Source organism: Ophidiomyces ophidiicola (genome assembly GCF_022830035.1).
Source record: "Ophidiomyces ophidiicola strain CBS 122913 chromosome Unknown scaffold_32, whole genome shotgun sequence".
Taxonomy (NCBI): domain Eukaryota; kingdom Fungi; phylum Ascomycota; class Eurotiomycetes; order Onygenales; family Onygenaceae; genus Ophidiomyces; species Ophidiomyces ophidiicola.
The window spans coordinates 135,265-160,379 of record NW_026054672.1 but is presented as its reverse complement, the minus strand read 5'-3'; the positions used below and the strand labels follow the sequence as shown (position 1 = coordinate 160,379).

At 49.8% G+C, this 25,115-nt stretch overlaps 7 protein-coding genes across 7 annotated transcripts; 4 read left to right on the top strand and 3 right to left on the bottom strand.

The window, feature by feature from the left end:
• Positions 1 to 1,231: 1,231 nt before the first annotated feature.
• LOZ57_005826 (uncharacterized protein) lies at positions 1,232 to 1,870 on the top strand (the record flags this gene model as incomplete). The annotated part of the gene is made up of 1 exon (XM_049254852.1): positions 1,232 to 1,870. One exon carries the CDS (start codon positions 1,232 to 1,234, stop codon positions 1,868 to 1,870), a length of 639 nt encoding a protein of 212 aa, XP_049106192.1.
• Positions 1,871 to 6,370: 4,500 nt separating this feature from the next.
• Positions 6,371 to 9,806, top strand: NUT1 (mediator complex subunit; the record flags this gene model as incomplete). The annotated part of the gene is made up of 7 exons (XM_049254851.1): positions 6,371 to 6,377; positions 6,429 to 7,061; positions 7,118 to 7,362; positions 7,421 to 7,483; positions 7,535 to 8,210; positions 8,264 to 8,623; positions 8,677 to 9,806. 7 exons carry the CDS (start codon positions 6,371 to 6,373, stop codon positions 9,804 to 9,806), a joined length of 3,114 nt encoding a protein of 1,037 aa, XP_049106191.1.
• A 331-nt stretch (positions 9,807 to 10,137) lies between these two features.
• On the bottom strand, positions 10,138 to 11,440 carry THR1 (Trihydroxynaphthalene reductase; the record flags this gene model as incomplete). The annotated part of the gene is made up of 4 exons (XM_049254850.1): positions 10,138 to 10,485; positions 10,571 to 10,869; positions 10,940 to 11,287; positions 11,377 to 11,440. The coding sequence occupies 4 exons, from the start codon at positions 11,438 to 11,440 to the stop codon at positions 10,138 to 10,140; spliced, it is 1,059 nt and encodes a 352-aa protein (XP_049106190.1).
• Positions 11,441 to 11,855: 415 nt separating this feature from the next.
• On the bottom strand, positions 11,856 to 12,746 carry LOZ57_005823 (uncharacterized protein; the record flags this gene model as incomplete). The annotated part of the gene is made up of 3 exons (XM_049254849.1): positions 11,856 to 12,245; positions 12,311 to 12,618; positions 12,683 to 12,746. The coding sequence occupies 3 exons, from the start codon at positions 12,744 to 12,746 to the stop codon at positions 11,856 to 11,858; spliced, it is 762 nt and encodes a 253-aa protein (XP_049106189.1).
• A 436-nt stretch (positions 12,747 to 13,182) lies between these two features.
• Positions 13,183 to 14,476, bottom strand: LOZ57_005822 (uncharacterized protein; the record flags this gene model as incomplete). The annotated part of the gene is made up of 2 exons (XM_049254848.1): positions 13,183 to 14,384; positions 14,443 to 14,476. 2 exons carry the CDS (start codon positions 14,474 to 14,476, stop codon positions 13,183 to 13,185), a joined length of 1,236 nt encoding a protein of 411 aa, XP_049106188.1.
• Positions 14,477 to 15,262: 786 nt separating this feature from the next.
• On the top strand, positions 15,263 to 18,281 carry MLH3 (DNA mismatch repair protein; the record flags this gene model as incomplete). The annotated part of the gene is made up of 2 exons (XM_049254847.1): positions 15,263 to 15,509; positions 15,583 to 18,281. 2 exons carry the CDS (start codon positions 15,263 to 15,265, stop codon positions 18,279 to 18,281), a joined length of 2,946 nt encoding a protein of 981 aa, XP_049106187.1.
• A 2,561-nt stretch (positions 18,282 to 20,842) lies between these two features.
• GDH3 (NADP-dependent glutamate dehydrogenase) lies at positions 20,843 to 22,560 on the top strand (the record flags this gene model as incomplete). Its single annotated transcript, XM_049254846.1, has 5 exons — positions 20,843 to 20,888; positions 21,050 to 21,180; positions 21,246 to 21,390; positions 21,450 to 21,736; positions 21,793 to 22,560. 5 exons carry the CDS (start codon positions 20,843 to 20,845, stop codon positions 22,558 to 22,560), a joined length of 1,377 nt encoding a protein of 458 aa, XP_049106186.1.
• Positions 22,561 to 25,115: the final 2,555 nt, after the last annotated feature.

The window sequence follows — 25,115 nt, the reverse complement described above, 5'->3', positions numbered from 1 at the left end:
CGTTCCCTGGCGCCGTGACTGCTGGAGTCGGCCAGTAAGCGGACACGAAGGGCTGCCTGACTCTGGCGGGCGATGCTCGTTCTGAAAGCGGGCATGGATTGGCAAGGTGTATGGCTAGCGTTCTCATATTATTAATACTCCGTATGTATGCAGCGCAGCGTGGGCGAGCTTCGTGCTGGCTGGCTGGCGAGGGTCGCGGGGGCTGCCGACGGCCAGCGCTCCGCCCACCAAACAGCAGCGGCGAAGCGTCTAACGAGCTCGGCTGGCCAGCGTCCAGGCCAGGCACCGCGACGCCCGCGCCTACGCCCCCGGCGGTCTTTGTGTGCTTCTCCCTCTGGGGCTTGGTTTGCCTTTCAGCGGTCCTTACCTTTTATTTTTAATTTTTTTTTACTTTGCCCCAGCGCCAAGCGGCGCCCCGTCCGATCTCCTCGTCGACCCAGCGCGAGATGCCCGCCGCGAGCCTTCATAAACTCAATTGCATCCTCCGCCCGCCAGCTGTGCCTGCGCTCTGCCCGCCCCGGCCCTGCGTTGTCTCGACAGTCTCTCGCCGCCCCCCCCGCTCGCTCGCTCGCCGTCTCTCCCCCCTGTCGCTCTTCCGCGATGCGCCCCCAGGCTGCCTCATAGCACGCTTCCCGTCACCCCGTCAAGCCAAAAAAGCACGCGCCGTCCCCTTTCGACTGCTCATACTTCTACTGCGCCTCTTCCTCTTCCTCTTCCTCCTCTCCTCCTCTCCTCCTCTCCTCTGCTCCTCCTCCCGCCCCCCTCCCCCTCCTTGTCTGCGCTGTCAAATGTCAGTGCCCGCTCACCGGCCAAAGAAGGATTCGCATTTGGTCAGGAAGCTTCTCAGCAGCACCGGCATCGCCTTCCGTCCCCTCAGTCGACGCTTGTCACGGAGCAGGTAACGTCTCTCTCTGCCTCTCCCTTCTCTTCTCTTCTCTTCTCTTCTTTCCGACCTGCCTGCAACCCTCTCCCATCTCCTCGCCCTCGTCCTCGCTCTTCTTCCTCCTCTACCTGTCTGTCGCGGGTTCTCGGTAGGTCAACCCACACGTCGTCGTTCTGCGGCCTGCGCCGGCCCCCTCCCCCCAGCCCCGGGCCACAGGTCCAGCTCCCCGTGCGTTCAGGAGACCCGGACGCTAAACGGTGTGCGTTTCGTTGCAGGACCAGTCGCCGCAGCCCCGTTGGCCGGCCGGAGATGAATCCCGAAGCGCGTCTGCAGTTCGAGTCGGTGGCCATGGCCGGCATGACGGAGGTGTCGCAGCGCCACGTCGAGGGCGCGCGCTTCGACATCTTCGATTGGCACCCCAACTACCAGAGCTGCCAGCGCTACTTTCTCGACCAGGCCCAGCACAGCACGCCCGTGCAGGCGCTGTCCTCCTTTCTCAACATCCTGCTGCCCTTCCAGCGCCAGCCCAGCCCCGTGTACAACACCACCGCCGACGCGGCTCGGTGCCAGCCCCACGCGTCCACCGCCACCAACGCCAACGTCGCCATGCCCCCCAGCGTCTCGCTGGTGCCCTACATCCGCCGCCTGGTCGCCACGGGCATGGACTACCCCGGCGTGCTGCACGGCTTCTTCGGCGACGACTGGGCCGCCGGCATAGGCCCGCTGCACGAGCAGGAGCGCCGCAACTACCTCTTCGCCGCCAAGAGCGGCGGCTGGGCCGCCGTCAAGCGGGAGTATGACATCCCTCCGCTCGAGACCATCCCGTTCTTGCGCCCACTGCAGGGCCCTGTCGACTCGGAGATCGAGGCTGCGGAGAGGAGCTGGAGCGAATGGCTGGCCATGGAGGATTGGATGGTGGGGCCTCGCGCCCCCGACGTCCTCAACGAGTCGTCACCCTCGTCGAGACCACGTAGTCCGCGCTCGTGAGAACTATTGCTATTATTAATACCGCTTTTTCTTTGCGCTGTTATATTTTTTTTTTCTCCTTTTCTTTTTTGCTTGTGTTTGTTGGGCACTGCGATCCATCCCCCTCTCTACGCTCCTCCCTTGTGCCGCCTTCGGCCGTGGATGCTACGGAGTACGTTTTTTTCTTACCCCTGCTTCGGGGGCGCGTTTTTTTTTTTTTTTCTCGAACCAGACCCTGTCGCTCCCGGTCGACTGCCTGATAAGCCAAAAAAAAAAAAAAAAAAACCAAATTATATTGATCGCCGGGCTCTTTTTCCTCTGTTCATCTAACGCGCCAACGAACATCCTGTTTCACTATCAATTCTTTTTTTTTATTTTCATTTATTTATGACTTTCTCTCGAGTGGGACTTGCGCCCTTTTCCGCTTTCATTTTTTGAGTTTCAATTACTTTTGGACCCCGAGACCAAGACCCTGCTCCTTTCTTGAACCTGAATCGACATGGATGCCTGGACGCCCGGCCACGGCAATTGGTTACTCTCTCTCTTTTCTTTCTTATCGTTCTGCATCTTGGCGATAGAAGAGCGAGGCGAATTTCGAGAGCATTTTTGCGCGCAACTGTTTTTCTCTACGCATGTTGGACGATGTGCTTGCAGCAGATCCTGCTGCCATCGTTCCACCCCCATAATATACCAATCATGCAGATAATCGTCTAATTTTCGCATTATTGGCTGCGCGCCTTTCTTATCCTTTCTTAACCTTTTTTTTTTCCTTCTATTTATCGCTCGGGTGGCACGCCATGCAAAATAGGATTTCTCGACCCAATTTTTTTTAAGGTACGATCTAGGGCTGCACATCATACCACAACCCCCCCATCAGCCCATCATCCTCATCCCCTGACCACCCCTCCTCTCGTCCGCCCAGCGATCAACTCCCACCCCCGATCCTAGCCTCACATCGCGCTCTCGCGCGCGCGCGTGCGGGTGTCCTCGCAACTCACACCGAGTCGGAGGGTGTGGGCCAGCCCTTGAAGGCCCATCCATCATCCACCAAGGGGGGGCCGCGAGCGTTAGTCAGCGGGGACCCGGCCGAACGCTCTGGACCGCGCCCCAACAAACAGCTGGGCATGTGTCGCCTTCCCCGCGTTAGCTTTACCCACCCTCCCCCCTGGTCGCGACAAGAAACAGAATCATGATGTCGCGCAGCACCGCGCGGTGGTGGTGGTGTGCTGCTGCTGTTGCTGGCGGGCGGTGGCTGGTGCTCAACTAACGCTTTTCAGGGGAGAAAGCCTGTTTTTCTTTGCGGACTCGCGCTTCTTTTTACCCCTTTTTCTTCTTCTTAGTATGTGATGGCCCCGCCGGATGACACTTGATCCCGACCACCACCATGGTGGTGTGGATTATTGTTGTTGCTGAAGAAGATCGTCGACAGGACCCTTCTTTTAGTGAGTGTAGGACTAGGCGATGAATATTAATAATTAATGGACTGTGGCGCCATACTATTACCTACATATTGGTGGGACGTGCACGACTGTGGGAAGACTGGGGGTGGTGGGGAGGGGCTATCATTTACATATAGATTAGTATTTGCCACTACTAGTTACGGGGTGAGGCTGATGATTTGGCACTGCTGGCAATCTTGACTTTGTTTTCTTCATTTGATTGGGTTTTTGATGCCTTAATAAAAACCTCCCATATTGCTTGACTATGCGGCCAGGGGCGGAGTTGGTGCAACTAGGCTGCAGCCTGCAGATCCTGAAGAATTTTGGGTGGCCTTGTTTTTTCATTAGTTCTGGGTTTGCTGCTGCGCTGTGTGGATGATAGTTACATGCATCCAACAATCATCATCCATACATACATATATACATACATACCTCCAGCCCAAGGAAATAATAATAATACTAATACACTTGTGACCGCCGTCCGACCGGTGAAAGCGCGGCTCCTCGTCAGCCCCGTGCCTAATAATGGCTGGCCCCCTTCCCTCCTCCAGCCCCGGGGGTCTCAGAACACCCATGATTGTCACACGCACTCGCACATGCCTGGATCCATAAAGCCCCCCCCCCCCCCCGCCTCTGTCGACGTATACAAGTTCCCCCTCCGGGTGAGTTCTAGGCCAGCTGCTAAATAACTAGGTACCTACTTAGTTAAGTAGCTAACTCGCCCAGCTGGCTAGCGGCGCCGACTACCCCCCCCCCCCCCCCCCCCCTTCCCTCCCCGATTGATCGCCCTTACTAACGGGCCTTGAGTGGCGGTCGGACATACAAACTCCGTAGCGCTCCTAGGCGGAGGAGGGGGGGCTCCGAGAGAGCTAGTTAGCTAGCTAGCTGTCCATTATCATAGTTCAATTGATTGATGATGGGGCATTCTGTGCATAAATACTCGGAGATGCTTGTTTGGTTCGGTGTTCAAGACGTGGGCCCGCTCCGTCAATTCTTCGTTTGTAGTTGTTGGGGAGAGAAGGGCTAGGGGGTTAGAATTCGGGTTTTAAGGGTGCGGAAATTTATTTTATCGTTCCTTATTAATAAGAAGTCTAAATGGATCATGTGGCTGGAGATATTTTTTTAGAAAAGGGTTGGGCTGTCCGTTGTTTTTGTCGAAACGGGTTATTATTGTTTGGCTATTCTGCTCAGCCCGGACCTCCCCCCTGGAAGACGGAGTATTGTATGTGTCTGTGATCCATTGGACACTAGGGCAAAAACAGCAGCAGGTGACGAGTTTTGATGCTACGCTGGAGAAACTTGGAATACGCCCTACAAGACCGCAGGGCTGCTGGGGGAAAAGATTGTAGTACTCCGTAGTAGTCGTGTTCTATTTGACTTGAACGGGGAATAAAATCCACTAGGGGCTCGGTGGGATGAGACAAAATAGGAAGTCGCTGGCATAGGGCCGCCATTTATTATTTCCTGGCCGCCAGAAAATAATAATAAGAAATGCAACATACTGCGCATGTTCTGTCTCAATGTGGTCGTTTGCCGTCCGCTCCGCGCCCGGAGTTAATAAGGTTGTAACGTGGGTCAACATGCTTATGTCATCCAGCCAAGCAGCCCACCTCGCTTACATAACTAGCTTACTACCTAGTTCAATCCTATAAACTCAAACCGCCGTCTTCTCAACGAGCTTTTGTTTCGAGCGGCCTTGGAGCGGTTGAAGGTGGAGGTTGGTGCACTGCCACTGAGTGCTGGGCAAGGGGGCTTGACTTACCTGGTTATTGCTTCATCTTTCCGCGATTCTGTCCTGCCCAGCTCAGAACCACCTTAGATAGTCAGCTGTGAGAATTTGATCCCACAAGGTGGAATAATTACTCTGTATCACTCGTGAATTCTATGGTACTTTGCTATGAGAAAAAAAAATCCACATAAAATAAAACTCTAGCTTTCATTTTCTAATGTGTAATTCCAACACTGCCATTGGCCAAAAACCAGCCCTTTCTTACCCTTTCACAAAAAAATATTTATCCACCCACCCACCCCTGCGCTGTCCAGGAACTTAACTCAATTCAAAGCGTCTGATCTCACAGCGAGTCATCGCCTGCTCTCAGACCCCCTCTCCATTATTTACCTTATTGATGACCGGACATTGGCCAAGGTGACTGTCCTGCTTTGAATTGCTGATCTGTTGATGGTACTTATTGCAATGACCCTGTCTTTTGTGCTGAACTGGGTGAGCTCGGCCCTTATAAAACTGGAGAGGGGTTTAATAATGGTCCTATTTGAGCAATGAAGCTTTCTCGGAATAATATGTGATTTGATCTGATGGCCGAATTTGTGAAGGCGTTGCCTTTTTGTTCATACGCATTTGGATCTGTCCCCGAGAAATATCATTGTAGCTGGGGGTAGGGTGGTGGCACTCTTAAATTGGGAAATGGCCGGTTATTTTCCTGAGTATTGGGAATATTTCCAGGCGTCGTACTATCCAGATTGACAAAGCGAATGGATTAAGGGTGCCGCCATCGAAAAGATACTAAATCCATATCGTTTGAAGCACGCAGTCCTATCACACATGCAAGAAATTGTCTTCTAGCTAGAAAACAGGACCATAGTCCGCAAGGCTAGTTACCTTGGGAGCATCCCGGCCAAGGAAATATCATGAGCTCTGTTCTACAGCCACGTAATATATTCTCCAGCGTACTAGCATTTCACTTTACCCCAGTTGAAAGCCACCCTCACACCGTGACCTAGCAGGCCGAGAGCATAATTTTGGGGGCCGCGGTTGGTAGATAGCTGGCTGGTCAACGAACCGGTGCACTGGGGCTTCAACTAGGATTAGTTCGGTGTTTAGGTAGTTTCTCCGTATGTATTCTCAAGGTGGTTTCTCGGGCCTACGAAATTCCGATACAGAAGACCAACGGACCCCGCGTTAATAATATTCCGAGAAGTCTTGGCGCTGTGGCGCCGGCGCAAAGCGTCATTGTGGTCACCATTATGGCAATGGGCCGGGCAGTCCTGCCAACAATGGGGGGACTCGAGGCTATATCATCGTCGACTTGTTAATTGTTTCTGTGCAGAAGCATCAGCGACAAAAATGCCGTGTTGATACATATTTCATTATTTTGTTTTTCCTACAATGCCTTTATATTCAGATGATAGCGCCTCCGTCCCTGAGTGGACTCTCCTCATGAAGAAATGCACCTCCAGGAGAGTTCTTTCTTCGGACTTTCGAGACTACTCGAAGATCATGATGCGCCGACACCCGATCACCGCAAAGTCACTGGTCCGCATTCTTCTGGATGCGAGGCTGGAGTCGAACACCATGTGGGAGCCACTGATACCCCAATACATCGATGTCTTGCAGAGACTGGGCTACCTGAAACTGCCTGAGATCATGAAGTTCCTTTTGCCGTATTCGACTATTCACTGCGATACGCACCCCGCTGTGAAGCCGGAGAACGACGGCAAAGGCGTGAAGAGGAAAAGAAAGCCCTCAACTCTCATGACCGATAACAAGATTATTCAAAATATCATCGCTGCTATTTCCTTGAGCCGTGCGCCAAAGTCCACATTAGAGGCGGTCGGAATTATAAGAGCCACTGCGGACTGGATCTCTACGCTTCTTTCGTGGGATCCTTACGGCGATGATCCAGATGGTGTCAACTCCGGTGGGCTTTTAGGCCACCAGGAGGGTGCATGCCTTTTTGGAAGTTTAGGCCTTCTGGTGGTTGCGTTGGCGGCAACAGAGAAAGGCATAGGTGCACTGTCTTCTCTGTCTTTAAAGGGTAAGTTACAGACCTTTTTTGTTTCTAAGAATCTCTCACTGATTTGGATAAAACAGATCGAAAACTCGTTGGGGGAGCACTTACATCTTACTCTTCTCTTTGTGCTGGGTACTCTCTCCCGTTGAAGAGCAGGCTCGAGGGAATTCAGAAAGGCTTCAATATTTACCCGCATGATGGCGCCAAAAAATCAGACGAAATGATTGGCGATGTCGGCGTTGCGCTTCTACAGTTTGAATCTAGCGTAGTCCATATTCCAACTATAAGTTCTAGAGCTGGTCTCTACATTTATATTAATTCTTTAGTAAGGTTTCTCATCTGCTCTAATATATATGGCAATGCTAAAGCTGATTGCTACCTAGCTGGCGGGGCGCCCATTGTTTGATGATATGATGCTTCTTAACTACTTAAACAATCGCTATGGGGTAAATATGCCTAATCCGTGTTAAGGAACTGCATGAACTAAAATGAGATAGGGAGATCTCGTTTCTTTAGTTGAGGAACTTATTACCGCTTCGTTTGATGTTCTATCAAATGGGATGTACCGAAATGAATCCAGCAAGACCATGTTTCTATTGAGAGCGTTTCTTGTCAACAAATTACCCCCCTTTCTTGCATATGTGGTTGCCACAATGGAGCCCATAGATGTGGAGCGGTGTATTACCCATGCTTTAGCCCGCGTCGATCCAAATACATTCCCTTCATTCTCAGCAACGTTTTCAATGCCGGCAAATTCAGTCCTTTCAGACGTTAGACAAGAATTTCTGTTTTCTTGCGCTCTCCACAAGCTTATTCCCGAGTCAAGCATCGAGCGTTTATTGGGCGAGAACCCAATGCAAACACTGCCGGTCGGTGGCCAATTCATAAAGAACGACCTAATCGCGCAAATGAATGCCAACCCAGAGCGTGCAGAGCAACTTCTAGGTGGAGTTGAAGCTATGGAGGGAAATGCTGGGGCTATTGTTGAAGCTATCACTGAATTTATGCAAAGTTTATGCTTAAGAAAAGAAACGATCACGCTGAAAAATATCTGCAACTCGCTATCCCGCAGATCTCAAGTGTTAGACATAATGCTTCTGTTCAAAAGCCCTATTGCGATATTGGGGCCCCTCTGTTCACTGTTGGATGCTTGGAAATGGGAAGAAGACCACGGTATGATACATATTGCACCACTTTTGACTGTATTGTCTGACCTCTTGCTGCAGGAGAATGCCAGCCAGTTTATGATGAGTTTGGAAGTATACTGCTGTTGGTCCTTGCTTTTAAGTATAAATATAATCTAACGCCGCTGGAGCTGGGAATCAGCTCCTCTAACTCGTTTACACTACGGCTACTTGAGGGTGGTGCTTCCAGCCAGCGCCTTGAGGATTTAACAGATAGCCAGAAACAAAACCTCGGTGCCTGGATTACCGCACTGTATGTTGCAGAGGGAATTAGTGACGAGTCGATGTCCTCATGCAGTCCACAGGAGTTTTACCTTCTCGTTGCTACTCTGTTCAGCCAAAGCCTGGCTGCATGCCAGGTTGGGAAATTAGAATTTGAGACACTTAAGGGAGGGTTTGAATGTGAGTCGATCAATGTAGTGACATTTTAATAAACCGAGGAGTTGTGCTAATAGTAGGAAAAGATCTCTTGGAACCATTCCTTCTGCCAGCACTGGTAATGGCACTGAGTTGGCTTGGAAACCATATTTGGGAATCTGAAAGTGACCTGGATACCTCACTAAAAATACTACACGGTCTTGTGCAACCAGCTTCTATCTCCGGAGAGGCACAGGAAATCCATCGTACCGTATTATCGATAACTTCGCGAGCATTGGAGTCAACTCTAAAAGATATTTCGACGAGGCATCCTTCTCGAACTGATGTAAAGCCGATTATGGATGTGCTCGAGCCTTATCAGTCTTTTCAGCGATCTGGTGCCACCCAACTACCCGAATTGGATACCTGGAGAGCCAATCCAGCTGGGGGAGGTTTGGTGACTAGCATTCGAAATACCTTTTCTTCTCTCGTCTTATGGAGCTCGGATCCGGAAATCAGCATGGCTCCCCCTAGTTACACCCATCGCCAGATTCTGGCTGGAATTGGGCATGTCGGCTCGTATAGGGTACTTCAAGGACTAATTGACGAGCTAAAGCTGCAATCAGAAACAGGAAGTGCAGATCTGGCGTTCGACATCGCGACAACGCTCATTTGTGCTCCAACAGCGGAGTCCTTTTCAGCGGAGCAGAGTTTACAGCGAAACATCAACGGCAACAAATATCAGTACAAATATCTAACCCTACGTGATGCGCTTGCTTTACTTCGGGAATCCCTGCCGAAATTGATCGAATCAGACCCCCATCGTGCAGAATTGATAGTACGCCTTCAACGTCGTGTGGAAACACTATGTTCCATGTCACAACTACCACCTGCAGGCGTTGACGTCGGCAGCATTATGGAAAATATCAACCTTGAAGCTGTTGGCGAAACCGCAGATCCACATGATCAGCAGCAGCAGCAACAGCAACAACAGCCCAACGAGTCTGACGCAGCCAACATTATTGCAGCAGGAGGTGATACCACCAAGAACCTCGAGGCCATGCTCGACGCGGCAGTTGGCGAGTCAGCCGCCAACGAAGGGATAGGGCAAGATTTATTTGCGACTGGGGTTGGAAATGGGGAAACGGACCCGATAGATGATGTGTTTGGAATGATGGACATGGCGAATCCGGAGTTCATCGATTTAGATATGGAAGGCATGTTTTAGGCAAATATAGTATTGCGATATAAGCTACTGAGTAGATAGATCAGGATTGAGTGACCAATATATTTGTATGTTAATATCTCGCGCCAGATGAAATTTCACAACATATTGATGCCAGACTATTTCTTTGTTCAGTACTTTGCGGTCTAAATGAGCCGGTGAAATAGTCGTATTTTTTATGTGTATGTTTACTACATGATGATTGGCTGCAGCTTTTATTCTATATATACAGGTATAGATTTTTTAAAGGAGATCCAGGAGCCAGCGGTGTTGATACCAACTCGAGCAATAATAGGCACACCCTAGACTTCTCCCTACGTCACTATTTGTCGTTCTAATTTGTGCTGGTAACTGTTGCACCATCTTCCGCTGGTTCCAGTAGCTTCCACTGACACGAGATCCCATGTTCCTTGAATACACTTACAATCTGGTTTGCAATATCTGTAAAATTGTCTGTTGCCAACGCCAGTATTGTTGGGCCTGCACCTGATAGGCATATGCCCAGTAGCCCCGGCTGGGTGCTCGGCTTCATTGAATGCAAGATTTCAGTGAGGCCGGGGATAAGGTGTTTTCGGTATGGCTGGTGGACCTTGTCTTGCATGGCAAGGTAAATCATGTCTGGGTCAAGAGGTTCTTGGCTAAGGGCGGACGGGAGGAGGGTTGCGCGTTGAAGGTTATAGATCTAAGAAATAGTGGTCAGGGGGTGCTTGAATATGTATGCAAAGGAATTCATTATGTCCAGGTACGGAGGGCCATAGGAAACCTACCACATCAGCACGAGAGTATGTCTCTGGCAGAACTTCTCGGGCTTTGGCTGTGGGTAATTCAAAAGCTGGAATAATGGTGATGGCTTTTATTTGCTTTGCCCAAGGAAATCTCTTGTAATGACCAATTCCTATAGGTGGCTCTGGAGGTTTGATTCCAGTATCTATTCCTCCAGCAGGCGCAGGAAGAACTTCGCTAAGTGGAATTTCCTTCCAAGCAAGGTCTTCAGGTTTTAATTCACGAAGATATGTTCCCACAAATCCGCCATACAGAGCGGCCGCAACGTTGTCAGGATGGCGTTCTATGCACCAGTTCTAATATTAGCAACAGCTTCAGCTGGAAGAGAGATAATAGACCAATCGAAGACCTACCAATCATTAAACAATAATCCAGCATTCTGGCTTTATTCAAGCCTAATTTACCAACTTCATTTCCTAGCACCACCCCTGCTGTGACCGCTGCACCGCTCGATCCCAACCCTCGACCCAGTGGGATAGGATTTTTGATGTGGACATGCGTTTGGACAGGGAAGGCATGGCTGTTATGGCAGCGCAGAACGTACAATGCCACACGGGTGATAAGATTGACTTCAGGGTCAAGGCTCACTTCACTTGCGCCTTCACCTTCATATGTGACAGAACAGTTAAGCTTCGATTTTTCAGAGGAAGGAGTTGTTGCAAGTGTGACGTGGAGCTCAAGATATATCGAAAGCGCAAGCCCTGGATTGACATATCACATTAGGCGCGTGTCTTCATTTGGATGACCGTGTTTGGTTCGGGATGCTGGGGATCCATGTAACGCATCTTACCGATTACATCGAACCCAGGGCCGATGTTTGCCGAAGAGCAGGGTATTTTAATGGTGAAGGACATTATGATACGTTTAGGCGAGCTCAACCGGGAGGCGGCTGGCTTTGCAAGGATATTTTAGCGAACAGAATTCAGCAAAACTTCATCATTTGTTTCCTCGAATGCAAATACCCGGAGGAATGACTCCTTCTCCGAGATCGTGAGCCTGGAGATGTGATTGGCCACAATTGGTTATCCACACTTGGAAAACTTTAAGCGATTTAAGCTTTCTCATGACCGATGGAGCCCTTATCTTATCGATCTTTATCATGCTGCCCTGTCATTCATACAAAGCAAGAGAAGTATTAACATCAGCATGGCTCAAAAATCCCGAATACTGTTTAGTTCCTACACGAGCTTCTCTCCAATCTACTCCCACTCCAGCCTGGGTAAAGCATGATTGATATCGGCACCGTGTCCTCTGCCCACGAATTCCGTTTTACCATGAGGCTGCCGGCACGTGTTGTATCATATTTACAACCTCTCCAGGCTTGACAAGCGTCACGATACTCTTTTTGACTGCATTAAAGGTGTCTCGATACATTCGAGTATCTGTCACCCATGGACAGATTGTGTTCACACGAACGTTGAAATCCAGCATACTGGTTGCACGAAGAGACCGCATGATGCCAATACCATGTTTACTGGCAATGTAGGCTGTGGAGCCTGGAACTTCTGTGAATCCGAGCAATGAGGAAATGAGCGTAAGTGACTTCGGCTGCCCGCCTAAATGATTGGGAGAGCACTTCAGATATGCAAGTGCAATGCAGCAAAAATAAAGACAACCCGTAAGATTGACGCCGATAACATTGCGTAATGGAGTAGGGATCTGAAGGCAATGTGCAGAGCTGGGGTTTAGTTTGAACTCGGACATGAAGATTCAGCCCTACCAACCTTTCTCACGCTCTCCAAATTCAGCTCACCGGCCATCCACCCGTCAGAGTCTTCTATTCCTGCACAATATATGGTCATATCGACTGTTCCATATCTATCCAGCGCAGCGTCAAATACTCGTAGCTGTGCTTCATAATCGGCAACATCGGCTTTTATGAAAGTCGAAGAGCCGCTGTTTGGCCCTGCTTCTGACAATAATAGTCTATTCAATTCGATTCCGTGCTTTCTGGCGCAGTCATAGTGGAAAACATGAGCACCCGCGTGGGAAAAAACGGAAACTGTTGCCGCACCGATACCATTCGCCCCGCCTTGTCGGACGAAGCATCAGGTTAGGAGGTATCAAATAAAAAAAAGCTGCCTTATTCTACTAACCTGCAATGGTCATCCTTCTCTTAATAAGGGCCATAGTATCACCATCTATCAAGATTTCCTCCATGATTTAGAGACGGGAGAGTTCAATCATGTAACATTTGAGCATGTATACGCAATCCTGTTAACCAAAAAAATCGGTAGCATGTTCCTCCCTACCTTCGCCTCGATGTTTTCTGTGAAATGCGGCCCAGTAGATAAGGCTGCCAATGAGGCCAGAGTAAGCAAGGAGTTGGGATTGGCTTGGTCAAGATAATATGTGTGGCCATTTGGAAAGGGATCGCAATACGGAGTATATGTATATGTACAGTACAAACACAAAGGAACAAGCTAATTAGGAGAAAAAGGTCGAAGGGAAATAGGCATTGAGGAAATAAATGCATGATGTGCCTAGGAAAAAAGAAGCCCAGAAAAGTTTAAACATAAGACAACCGTAACCTCGTATTAATGCAACCGTCAGGAGAAAAGGAAAACTGGGTATCACGATCGTAATCCGTCAGAAGTCAGTGGCTTTTTACTGGGGCTTTCGAATCGCTATTCCCGCCACCTTCATCATGGTTCAAATGTACCTTCGCATCTTGTTCATCATCTTCTTCAGTGTTCTCTGAGCCTGGAATTTCGCCCCATGCAGAGCTCCTACGGCTCATTTTGCCTGGAGCGTTAGGGAAATATGAATTGGCTGTGATACCACCGATACTTCCGGTGGAACTATCATTTCGCCCGTGGTGGGACTGTAGACCGCTGCGAATACTGCCACGGTCCGCTAATCCAGCTCCGGAGGTAGAATATACGCTGGCGCGCTCAGTACTTAGCATACCGCTTCGGCCTAGTGCTACAGGCATAGAAGTAGAAAGCTCTCCTCCTGTGGCGTTAAAACTCCCCATATTTCCGCTTAATACGCTCAGAGGTAGGCTTTCGCGACTGCCACTAAATATAGAGGATGGGGCGAGAGCTCGTACGGATGCGTTCGTATCAAGAGAGTTTCGACGTCGACGCTTGGAAGAAGATGCCAGTGTTAGCACAGAGGCATTGTCTGTGAGAAGGTTATTGGCGGTTGCGGTACTATAAGTAGTTGGGTGCGGAGAGATATGGTGCGGGATAGCCGAAACGGGAGTGGTTGGAAATTGATGGGAAAACTGAACAGTCGGTTGATTTCCTCCCTGAGATGTACTTTGTGGAGTGCTGCCCGTAAGGTAATGATTCGGAGCCCCTGATTGAACTGTTGTCAGGGTAGTAGTAAGCGATTGCACGGACGGAGCAGGCGACGAAAAAGTGCTTCCCTCCCCGCCACCACGGCAACTCCTACCACCGCCAGCAGTTGCCGATGTGCCTGTCTTCGAGTAAGCTGTATCTGACAGCACTGTATCGGCATTCGTAGACAGTGTTGGAGCAACGGACCTCCGGCCAACAGCGTGGCCCACTTGCTCACCATCTCTACTACAGGACTCTGAAGGAGAATACTCGCTTTGATGCAAGCTATTGGCCAGATCCGATGTTGAATGACGTCCGTTCAGCTGTTCAGCGCCGGGAGAATACACAGTTCCTGACAACGGATAGGGATTATTTCTAGCAGCCTTCTTGTTCTTGGTGTTCCCAGCACGGCCATTATGCTTTGAGGTGTCATGAGAATCGGAAGATGAAGAATTCTTGAGGTTTGCGAGCCGTTTCATCCAGTTTGAGAAGGGTCGTCGACGACCATGACGATCTACAACCAGATGTCAGCATCCCTACACGAGCGTAGTGCATAGAGGGGTGATAAGTACCATGGGGCCTCGACGGCGCTTCAGTTGTCGCCATCTTGGTCATTCAATTAGTGTCCGGAAAGAAGAGCAGAAAAGCGATGAAGAACAGTGGGTAGTTTGCGCCGGCGGGTGGACGGGATTGCGTTTCAGCCAAAGACAAAGCAATCAAAGGCGCAGCAATGACTACCCAGATAAGCCCCGATACGAAGCGGCCAGACCACCCAACGGCCCTGTTTGCACTGTTTGTGCGACTATCGGGCGCCAATGCTTAGTCATGGGTCCTAGAAATGCTTACTAATGATAAAGCAAGTTTCGACGAAGTACTCACAGGACACCATAGGGCAGCAAGCGATATCCGAAATTTGATCTTTATTATCTGTATAGGTATAATAGATACCTGATAGTTAATTGCGTACAGAGTTTTGAGGAACTTTTCTTTATACCTAAGAAGTCTCGGGGCCAAGGAAATTGATTATATAATTCCATTAGCCCTAAACTTAAATGGACTACATATAACGCGCGGCCCTTTCACGGCCTCGGATCAGTCTTTCTCAAATGGGGTGCCTCGCCCGAGCTCTGGATATACTGAATAGCAAACCGAAGGCGGGGTTTGGAGCGCTGTTGTTGTCGTTGTTGTTGTCTTCGTCGTCAAATTCATATGCTCCCAGTCATGCTGAACCTTCTCAGCGTGAGATGGACTTCTTTCGCTGTCAATAAATGATCTATGAGATCAAAATTCTCGATCGTCGAACCGGAAAATTATAACAAGGGTCTTAACTAGGCCCTTTGGGTTCCCAAGTTTGGTTGGGCGGTTGGAAAATTTGAGTACTGAACTTGCATGATGACTTCTTCAGCACTTCCCATTCGACCTTTACCTACAAAAGTTGCTGCGCAGATCAAATCGTCCACCACAATCATCAGTCTGAACAGCGTTGTCTTAGAACTGGTTAAGAATTCGTTGGATGCGGCGGCCCATACGATAGCTGTTACTGTTGATTATCAAAAAGGTGGCTGTGTGGTCGAGGATGACGGCATCGGCATACCGTCATTGGAGTTTAAGGACGGAGGGGGCTTAGGAAAGCTTTACCGTATGCAAAATCGTCGACCCTTTTCCAGAAGAGAACTACAGTGAGAGCCGCAACTGATGTTCATCTACCGTAGATACATCGAAATTTGAGTGCACACATGAAGTCTATGGTCGTAGCGGCATTTTCCTCTCATCATTGGCCTCCCTTGCCTTGGTCTCAATAACATCCCGCCATAGAGCAGATGCTACGACCAATTCCGTAACGTATCACCAGTCAAACACAATTTCTAGACTCTGTCCAGCTCCGGCGAAATACGACTTAGCCTATGAACATGGTACTAAGGTAATTGTAACTAATTTGTTTGGTAACCTGCCTGTTCGAGTAAAGCATCGCGCCTTGTCGCTGCAAAGAAATGGAGATATAGACAAGGAATGGGATGAGCTCACGCGCTTATTGACGAGTCTATTGATTGCATTTCAGAACCCAATAAAACTTATATTTGAGGATTCCTCAAAATCTCGAAAGACAATAATCCGAGGCCGGAAGAAGAGATCAGATCAGAAAAAGTCACAAGACGAGCCTACGGATAGAGCTATTCTCGACATTGCTCAAGTGGCCTCAATTCTTTCCCAAGTAGGGTATATATCTTCTACGGAATTTGGGTCATGGGTCTCAGCCTCGGCACGAGCGTCTGGTATTTCAGTACGATCTGCAATCTCTCTCGTGCCTAGTCCAACCAAACAAGTTCAATTTATATCTTTTGGGATCAACCCGCTGAATCAACAATCCAATGCCAATGTTCTCTACGACGAAATCAACCGATTGTTCACAAAGTCCAGCTTCGGAGCGGAGGACTACTGCCCACCCGAAATAGCCGATGAACTTCAAGGGTTGAATTTAGGGGATATCCAAAAAGGAGGTCGAGGTCAGCTGGAAAAGGGGTACAGGGCTCATGCAAAAGGCGTGAACCGCTGGCCTATGTTCTACATTCGAATAGACTTGAAAAAGCAAAGCGAAATAATTAATGAAAAAAGTGGGCCGTTGAGCTCAGAGAAATCTCTTGAAAATATTCTCAGCGTACTCAATGCCATGATCTGCCAGTTTCTTGAGCAATATAACTTTTCAACGCCTCGGTGTCGAAGAGGTGAAAAGAGGCCACAGGAAAACGTGGTTGAGGCAGAAAATAAGGAATACCAGCCTTCCAAAAGACCTAAATGCTGTACCACCACCAATCCGGCTGTTGTGGTTGGGGATGTTCAAACAACCCAGGAAGACTTTTTGAACCCTCTTCTCAAACTACCCAATCGTCCTCAATCAAGCCGCATGCCCCCAGGCACTCTACGACCAGACCTTGCAAGTTGGTCAAGAATAAAAGCAGGAAAAAATAAAGATATTTTGGAAGAAATATGCGGCGGATTACCGCGTAGGAAGAGTAAATCAATAACCTCTCTTGACAAATTGCCTGACAGCGAAAGTGGAGAGGGACGACGTCTGAAAGAATCCTTGCGTCCCGCGTCCTTTCCTACCACCCCAATATCCACAGAATTGTGTGAGAGCACGCCCTTAGATCATACAGCTCTGGAAACGCAAACGGAAACGCTGCCACCCAGGGTGGCAGAGGCTGACAGTATTGAGCAAGACCCTTCGAATCATGTGATCGTGTGGATGAGTCCCGTTTCGAAAAAAGTCCTTCATATAAACAAGCGCACTGGGCAGACCATGCCATTACAGAGCACTGGACCTATACCATTCCGCCCCATAAGTGCGACTTCGCAATTGTCAGTAAAATCCAAACGAGACCAGTCGCAGTCCCCCGCCCCAACTCCATGGATCGACTCTGTCCTCCAAAATTGGGAGAATCCTGTTTTCCGCTTGCCCGAATATCCAATACCATCCCTCAGGCCTGCCACGCCCATCCATCCGGAACAGGGAGATAACGGATTTGCCGCCAAATTACGGAATGGGGCAGGCAATACCAGCGATTTCTCTTTCTCGTTCAATGGGCGGCTTACGAAGGCTGGGCTTGCCAAGGCCAAGGTTCTCGCACAGGTGGACAAGAAGTTCATACTTTTGAGAATGGCCGTTCGGCCGAGTGAAGCTGGTGACGACCAACAAGTCTTGGTCCTCGTTGACCAACATGCAGCAGACGAGCGAATCAACGTTGAGCAGCTCTTCATTGAAGTATGTTCACAGACAGTAGACACCACCTCTCTCTCTCAACCAATATCATTCAAAGTTTCTTCCCAAGAGGCGCAGCTTTTCACTTCCCAGTCCGACTACTTCGCTTCTTGGGGCTGTCTTTACTCTGTATCCAGAGAAGAGACACAGTCACAGTATTCTGCCGTCAAGATATCCGCCCTCCCCACTCTCATATATGAAAGATGCAGAACAGAGCCCAAGCTTGCCATCGACATGCTTCGCTCAGAGATCTGGACGCGCAAAGATACCGGAGTCACTCCAAAGCCCAGAGCTTTGGAGTCAAACAGCGAACCTGCACCCTGGCCGCAATTGATCTCCCAGTGCCCTCGCGGGATCATTGAGCTTCTCAACTCCCGTGCCTGCCGGTCATCGATCATGTTCAACGACAAGCTGCGTAATAAGGAGTGCGGAACCCTTATCGCGAAGTTGGCCCAGTGCGTGTTTCCCTTCTACTGTGCGCATGGAAGGCCGAGTATGGTTCCAATTCTGAACCTGGGTACCATGTGCAATGGTGACACAGCCGGGATAGCACTAAACGATGCAGCGACTGCTTTTGGAAATTTTGCTGAGCATGAGAAGGATGCTGAACAGTTTGCGCAGGCATACATGACATGGAGGCATAACCAGGGGTGAATATGCGCCCCTTTTATAGTCATGCCCAGCGAACAAGATCCTAGTGCTTCAAAGATAAGCTCCTTATCTTTGCTTTCAGCTAGCCTATGAAGTACCTCGCGCGGATAGCTTCAGATCCGCCCATGGTCGATTAATTTTGACTAGAATGAGTCCTTCCTTGTATTTGGAGGGTGTCTTGGATGCCCTAGAAGGCTTTGGAAGCCCGCTATTGGGAGAATAGGTTCTAGAACAGTGACGGTGTATTGGGTTCACCTATAGTCAATAGTAATTTATTGAATTGATGAGTTCCCCAAGCCGTATTGAATCCGATGTGTTCTTAATCCATCGGGTGCTTGTCTTTTGGCTAGATGTTGTTTCGCAGGGCATTGGAGCCGTACATCGGAGTAGTTACATATTGGTCGACATGGAGCCATATCGTCTCTAGAGAGACGCCTCTGCTCGCCCGAAATGCGTGATCTCGCGCGACACGTGCCGACTTGCCCGAGAGGGCAGTGCTGGTGGGATGACTCGAGGCGCCAGCGTGCATAAACATCACTACACTCCGTATAGGATCGAGATCTGTGCGTGCGTGGGGGGCCATAGTTCGCTAACTAAAGGATGATGATCCCGTCGCCCCCTTCCCTCAGTCGAATCACGACCAACATAGTGTCCAATAATCTACTGCGCACCATCGTTGCTTGTTTGGCTTCCTTCTACCTACTCGTACTTAAATCGCTATCAGGCCACACTACTCCGTACAGCCTCAGCAAAAAAAAAAAAAAATGTCGCAAAATCCTCCTAGTTCCTTTGGTCTGCCCACTGCCAGGTAGGTAACTAGGTAGCCAAGTAGGTACCCTCAGTGCCACCGCCATCAAAGACGGCCCGCGTTCCAACAGTAGCAACGACACCGACGATCAACAGACCGGCCGACTTCGCGGGCGCACTCCGATCTCACCCGAGGCCCGCGACCGCCGGGCCTTTCTTTGTTGCGTCGCTGGTCGCAGCCAGCCAAGGCATAGGGCTGGCCAATGGGCGGCCGTGCATATCGTGGAATCCCGGACGCGAGCCGGGCTGTTATCTGCGGGGTGGGGGGGAGGCACACGCGAAGTAATGGGATTGAGTAATTTAAATATTAACTAATACTTTGATTGTTTGAAAAGCTTGAGGGCCAGTGTGCGGGTGTGTGCGCGGCAACTAGCTCTCGCTAGCGAGGCCGTACATAGCTAGCTCGCATCTTGGGTTCCGCAATCGGCCATGTGCGGGCGACGGCTGGATATTGGGACGGAACGGCGCTCCGGGCTGCTTGGTGTGGGTGGCTGCGCGCTGGCCGGCATGCTGCTGCAGCTCATCCAGCGCCATATCGACTATCCAGAGACAGGCCGAATATCGCAGAAGAGGCGATCGGTGCCCCGTAGAGTCGCGTGCGCAGCGCGTTCGGGCGGGCATGTGCCGACGACGTCATCGGCGCTTATCCGGCTGCTGACTACGGCGGCCCAAAGCAGCCTGCTTGGCCTTCGCGCGGCGGGCGAGGCAACGCAGCGCTGACCAGCAGGAGAATAATCACCAGTACGGAGTATATTGTATGTAGGAATGCTACGGTGCCGGCCGTCAGGCATCAGCACGGTATCACTGAACCCACCCGATCGTCGCCCCCGGACCCCCTTTGACGTTGCCCGCCATGATTCTGTCCAACAACAACCCTCGTAACAAACTACTGTAGGTCCCACCTGGCGGACTCTTAAGCTCCACTGCCGGCCAAACGTGCAGAGATAGGCAAATCCGGGAACTCTCCGCTGATAAGATAACAAAAAAACAAAAGACCACGGGAGAACTGCCGCTCGCCGCTGCCCGTGAAAGGCAGCGGCGGATGGCTGTGATGTAGAAACAAAATCATCCCTTTGGCCCGCCGGCCTCAAACTGGTCTTGCTCAGAGGGCCCGAGATCGCAATGCCGCGGGAACGGAGGCTGCATTTGGGCCACGGCAGTCGGGCCAAAAAAAAAAAAGGGAAAATAAGAGTCCACGACGCTAGCCTAGCTTCCTATTTGCCCGGGAGCCTGGCAGCGCAATCTCAGGGAAAGCGGGAAACTGAGCGGAGACAAAGGGACCGCCGCACGATAATCACAGGTAAAACGGCGGCGATTAGTATTCACTCGCGCCCGCCCCCATACCAGAATGGCCTAATAGCCAATGCTAAGCAGATGATGAACCGCTGTATCTGATTTGCGAGAGATAATGAAGCAAAAGGAGCCCTGCCGCATCCGTCATAGCTGCTGGACCCCCGTAGGAGCTTGCCGGCACTGATAAGTACTCTCTCTGCCCACATGTGTGCCCTCTGTTTCTTTCCACCGTTATCTCTCGCTTTCTCTCTCATTGCCTGTTTGCTCCCAGTCAGGCGTTATTCTTAGTTCATTTGCCTCACCCACAGAAAACACATTGCTGGTTCGCACACGCGCTAAAGCTTGTTTTTCTGGAGCTCACCTCATTCAACTCTTTCTCCCCCGCGTTCTGAACTTTCCTCCCCTAGACCACCATCCTTCAACAAGCATACCCAGTGTCGAAAGGAGAGCTGTGAATTGCAACCATGTCACACCTCCCAATTGAGCCAGAGTTCGAGCAGGCTTATAAAGGTATGTTCATGCACGCCTTCTGCTTTGCGCATGATAGGGAGCTGTTGGAGCAACCTCTCTGGCCCGTTTCTTTCTGGCAACAGTGGGAATGAGAGTCAGAAGCGACCCCAATGCCTTGATGAGCTGAGCAGCGTGTGGCTAATTGCAGACGTATGGTGTAGAATTGGCCTCGTCTCTTGAAAACTCCACCATTTTCGAGAAGCACCCGGAGTACCGTAAGGCACTTCACGTTGCTTCCATTCCCGAGCGTACCATCCAGTTCCGCGTCACTTGGGAAAATGACAAGGGAGAGGTAAGCAAACAGCTCGCGAATATGCCCTCTTTCCCCACACACAGCACCTAACGAAATGACAACAGCTCGAAGTCAACCGTGGCTATCGTGTCCAGTTCAACTCCGCCCTTGGCCCGTACAAGGGTGGCCTTCGATTCCATCCCACAGTAAACATGTCCATCCTAAAGTTCCTAGGTTTTGAGCAGATCTTCAAAAATGCTCTTACTGGATGTAAGTCATGACATGTGGAACGCGTGTACCCAAGAAGCAGGAGCTAATTATAATCCTAGTGAACATGGGTGGTGGAAAAGGTGGTGCTGATTTCGATCCCAAGGGCAAGTCTGACAATGAGATCAGGAAATTTTGCAGCGCCTTCATGATGGAGTTGAGCAAGCATATTGGTGCAGACATTGATGTCCCTGCTGGCGATATTGGTGTTGGAGGCCGTGAAATTGGTTTCCTCTTCGGTGCCTATAAAAGGCAGAGACACATCTGGGAGGGTGTTTTGACTGGAAAGGGCATCAGCTGGGGTGGCTCTTTGATCCGCCCTGAAGCCACTGGTTATGGCCTCGTCTATGTAAGTGTATCCAACAGACAAAAATATCTGCCACGCCCTCTAACATACAACAACAGTATGTTCAACACATGATCCAGTACGCCACCAATGGTGCTGAGACTTTCGAGGGAAAGCGCGTCGCTATCTCTGGTTCTGGAAACGTTGCCCAGTACGCGGCCTTGAAAGTCATCGAATTTGGAGGAACTGTCGTCTCCATCTCGGACAGCAAAGGCTCTCTTGTTGCTCGTGAGGGAGAGTTCATTACTCCAGAGGAGATTTATGAAATTCAGGAACTCAAAGACCAGCGCAAACAGCTTTCCGTGCTCGCCGACGCACCAAACTTCAAAGATAAATGCGTGTATATCGAAGGTGCCCGTCCGTGGTTGCACGTTGGCAAGGTTGAAGTAGCTCTTCCTTGCGCTACTCAGAACGAAGTTTCCGGCCCAGAAGCTCAGGGTTTGATCCAGAACGGATGCAAGTACATCGCAGAAGGCTCCAACATGGGCTGCACACTCGCCGCCATTGAACATTTCGAGGCTCATCGTCAGCTGCACAAGAAGGGAGGCGCCGTTTGGTACGCACCCGGAAAGGCCGCCAACGCCGGTGGTGTTGCCGTCAGTGGTCTCGAGATGGCTCAGAACTCTCAGCGATTAACCTGGACTGCTGAGGAGGTCGATCAGAAATTGAAGGACATCATGAGGGTCTGCTTCGAAACTGGTGTCAAGACTGCTGAAAACTACACGTGCTTGAACGAAGGCCAACTTCCGTCTTTGGTTATTGGAAGCAACATCGCCGGTTTTATCAAGGTCGCTGAGGCCATGAAAGACCATGGAGACTGGTTCTAAAAAAAAGACCACAATTTTTTATTGTTTATTTTCCCCGCTATTGTTTTCCTTTCGAAGCTTATGATTGCCGCGATATCCTATCCCCTTTCACAGTCGGCGCTCTGTTCGCAAATCATTCATCTCGGAGGCGTCTGTCGGTTATGGTCTTCACACGGCGTTATTCACTGGTCGGATTCGGATTTGGTGGGCGGATTTGCTATGATCACGTCATGATTTGATCTTTTTCTTTTCTGCTTCATGTACATGGTATGGCGGCATAGTTCTTCTGCACTCATATGTCCTGACCTGTATTTCGAAAGTGTGAGATGTTCTAGCCATTGCTTTTAGGCACATAATGAACATTTTATGATAAACAAAACTCCTCAGTTAAGTAGTTATTCTTGTTTTTTTTAACTCTCTGTACTGTATGGGTGTCGTGGGTGTCAAGCTCTGCCCGAGAAGGGTAAGCAGCGATTACATGAGCGATCTTCTCGGCAAGCGCACACCGCTCCATCAGCGTGCAAGCATTGATCAGAACAGAGCAGGAACAAAATTGGGAAGATACAGATACATGAGTCTACTAATTGTTTGGCCTAGCCTTATGTCTTCCATAAGAGAGTGAGAAACAAGGAGCAGCAGGCTGGGGACAAACACAGGCAGGGCATGCATGGCTTGTGGAGATTGCACCGCCAAGTTGAAACCCAAGAGTATGGCAAAATGCCCGCACAGATCTGCCACCAAATCTGTGATAATGGCGTGGGAATTTCTTCCTCTCACTCACTTTGAAAAATTAAAAAATATGCATATTTTCCCAAGAAAACCATTGAAGCATGCCTTGAAGCTTGAACTTAACTACATGAGACGAAAAGTGAGACTGTGCAGAGTCCGGTTGGTTTAGGCCAGTCCAAATCCCAACTTATTGATCAACTCTCTCTCGGAATCTCTTCTAGCACATAAGAAAAGCAGTTGTTGCCCAGTGTGGGCGAAACATGTGTGACTACGATGTCGCAATCTAGCAAAATGGCCGCTCCTCCTATCCAAGGTGTTCCCTACAAGTTAAGAAATCTACATGATGGAGAAACCGTTCAAGAGGCATGTTAATAATCCATTCAGAGACTCCCTCTAACAAAGAAGAGATCACTGTACTCACCCAGCAAATGGGAGAGTCCTCTTAACACACGATCAATCGTATACTTCTAAATCTGGCAAATCCGTACGACCTTGCGAGGCAGAAGCAATGAGACTTGTATCAAAACTCACATCCGTCCCTGTACGTGATGTTATCTATGCCAAATCTACTGAAGGGTACCATATACCTGGACGATGAGACCAAAGAACCAGTCTGCCATCAAACCTGGGAAATGATCGCCAAACTGCGAAAAATCGCACACAAACCAAGATCGAAGCACCCTATTCAATCCGACGTGCAGTTACGATCCCGAATCTGTGAGCGCTACATTCGCTTTGGCGGGCAGCGTTACGAGGATCTGCTCTTTGGCATGCTTCCGTACTCCCGCTCCTCGGTATATACCCACGGTGGATGAAGGGTATCGAATCAGTGGAATTCTTGATTGGAAATTTCCTGGGTGGTATTCTGAGTATTGGGAATATACACAGATTATGAGTCCGGTTTGCCAAATCAGTGATTGGCAACCATGGGTGGATGACAGCAGAAATGGGCCATCAGTGGCATCAATGCTGCTAAATGCATTCTCTTTCAGAAGGATAATTGCCAGCCAGCCTATGGTGCATCCTTCCGAGAACGCTACCCCACCACTACATAATATTCACAAAACACCCATAATTAATAGACACTACATTAATTTCTGCATCTGTAGCACAATTCCATGCTGAAGTAGTTGTAAAAGTACCATGGTTCCCGGACCAACAAGAAACTGTAGTGGTGGTCAACGACTCAAAGGATAGCAGGCTGTCGGTCAACTACATAACTACTCCGTAGCGTGGAAGGATTCCACAGAACCAGCAAACAGAAGGGAAAAAGTCATTCTCCGGATAAAACACAAACAAGTGGATTGGGCCTATTCTCATCACATCTGGACACAAAAAAGAGCAATAATGACGGGAATAAGTACTCGAATCCGCAAAAGGCCCCACGCCCCCCTCAGCATATCGCCAAGTCGGTCGAGACTGTCTGCATCTTGTTTTTCTTATCCGAAAGGGCCGGTAGGGGGCCAAAGTCTTCCAGCCAAGCAAAAATTGCACTTTTATCCACTCAAAAAAACCCAGCAATGCCCTCGAGTTAATTTGAAGAATTCTGATTGCTTCTCGGGCGGCGCAGACCCTCAGATTCCTTCTGCTTGTTCTGTTTCAAAGCGCATGTCGCCACGTGTGGAGCGCACAGTCGTTTGCCCGCCTTTTTGCACCGATTTTTCGTCTTCTTTGATCCCCACCACCCTGGTGGACCTGTCGCCGTGAAACAAGTCTTCGGTCAAGGATTATCCGGTATGGAACCAGCCTGGACTTGTGCCCGACATTCTAGCCCTGGGCATCTTCCATCGGCGACCCGGAGAGGCGGTTGGGAGTGAGAATAATGGGCATATGGATCGGATGAAGGT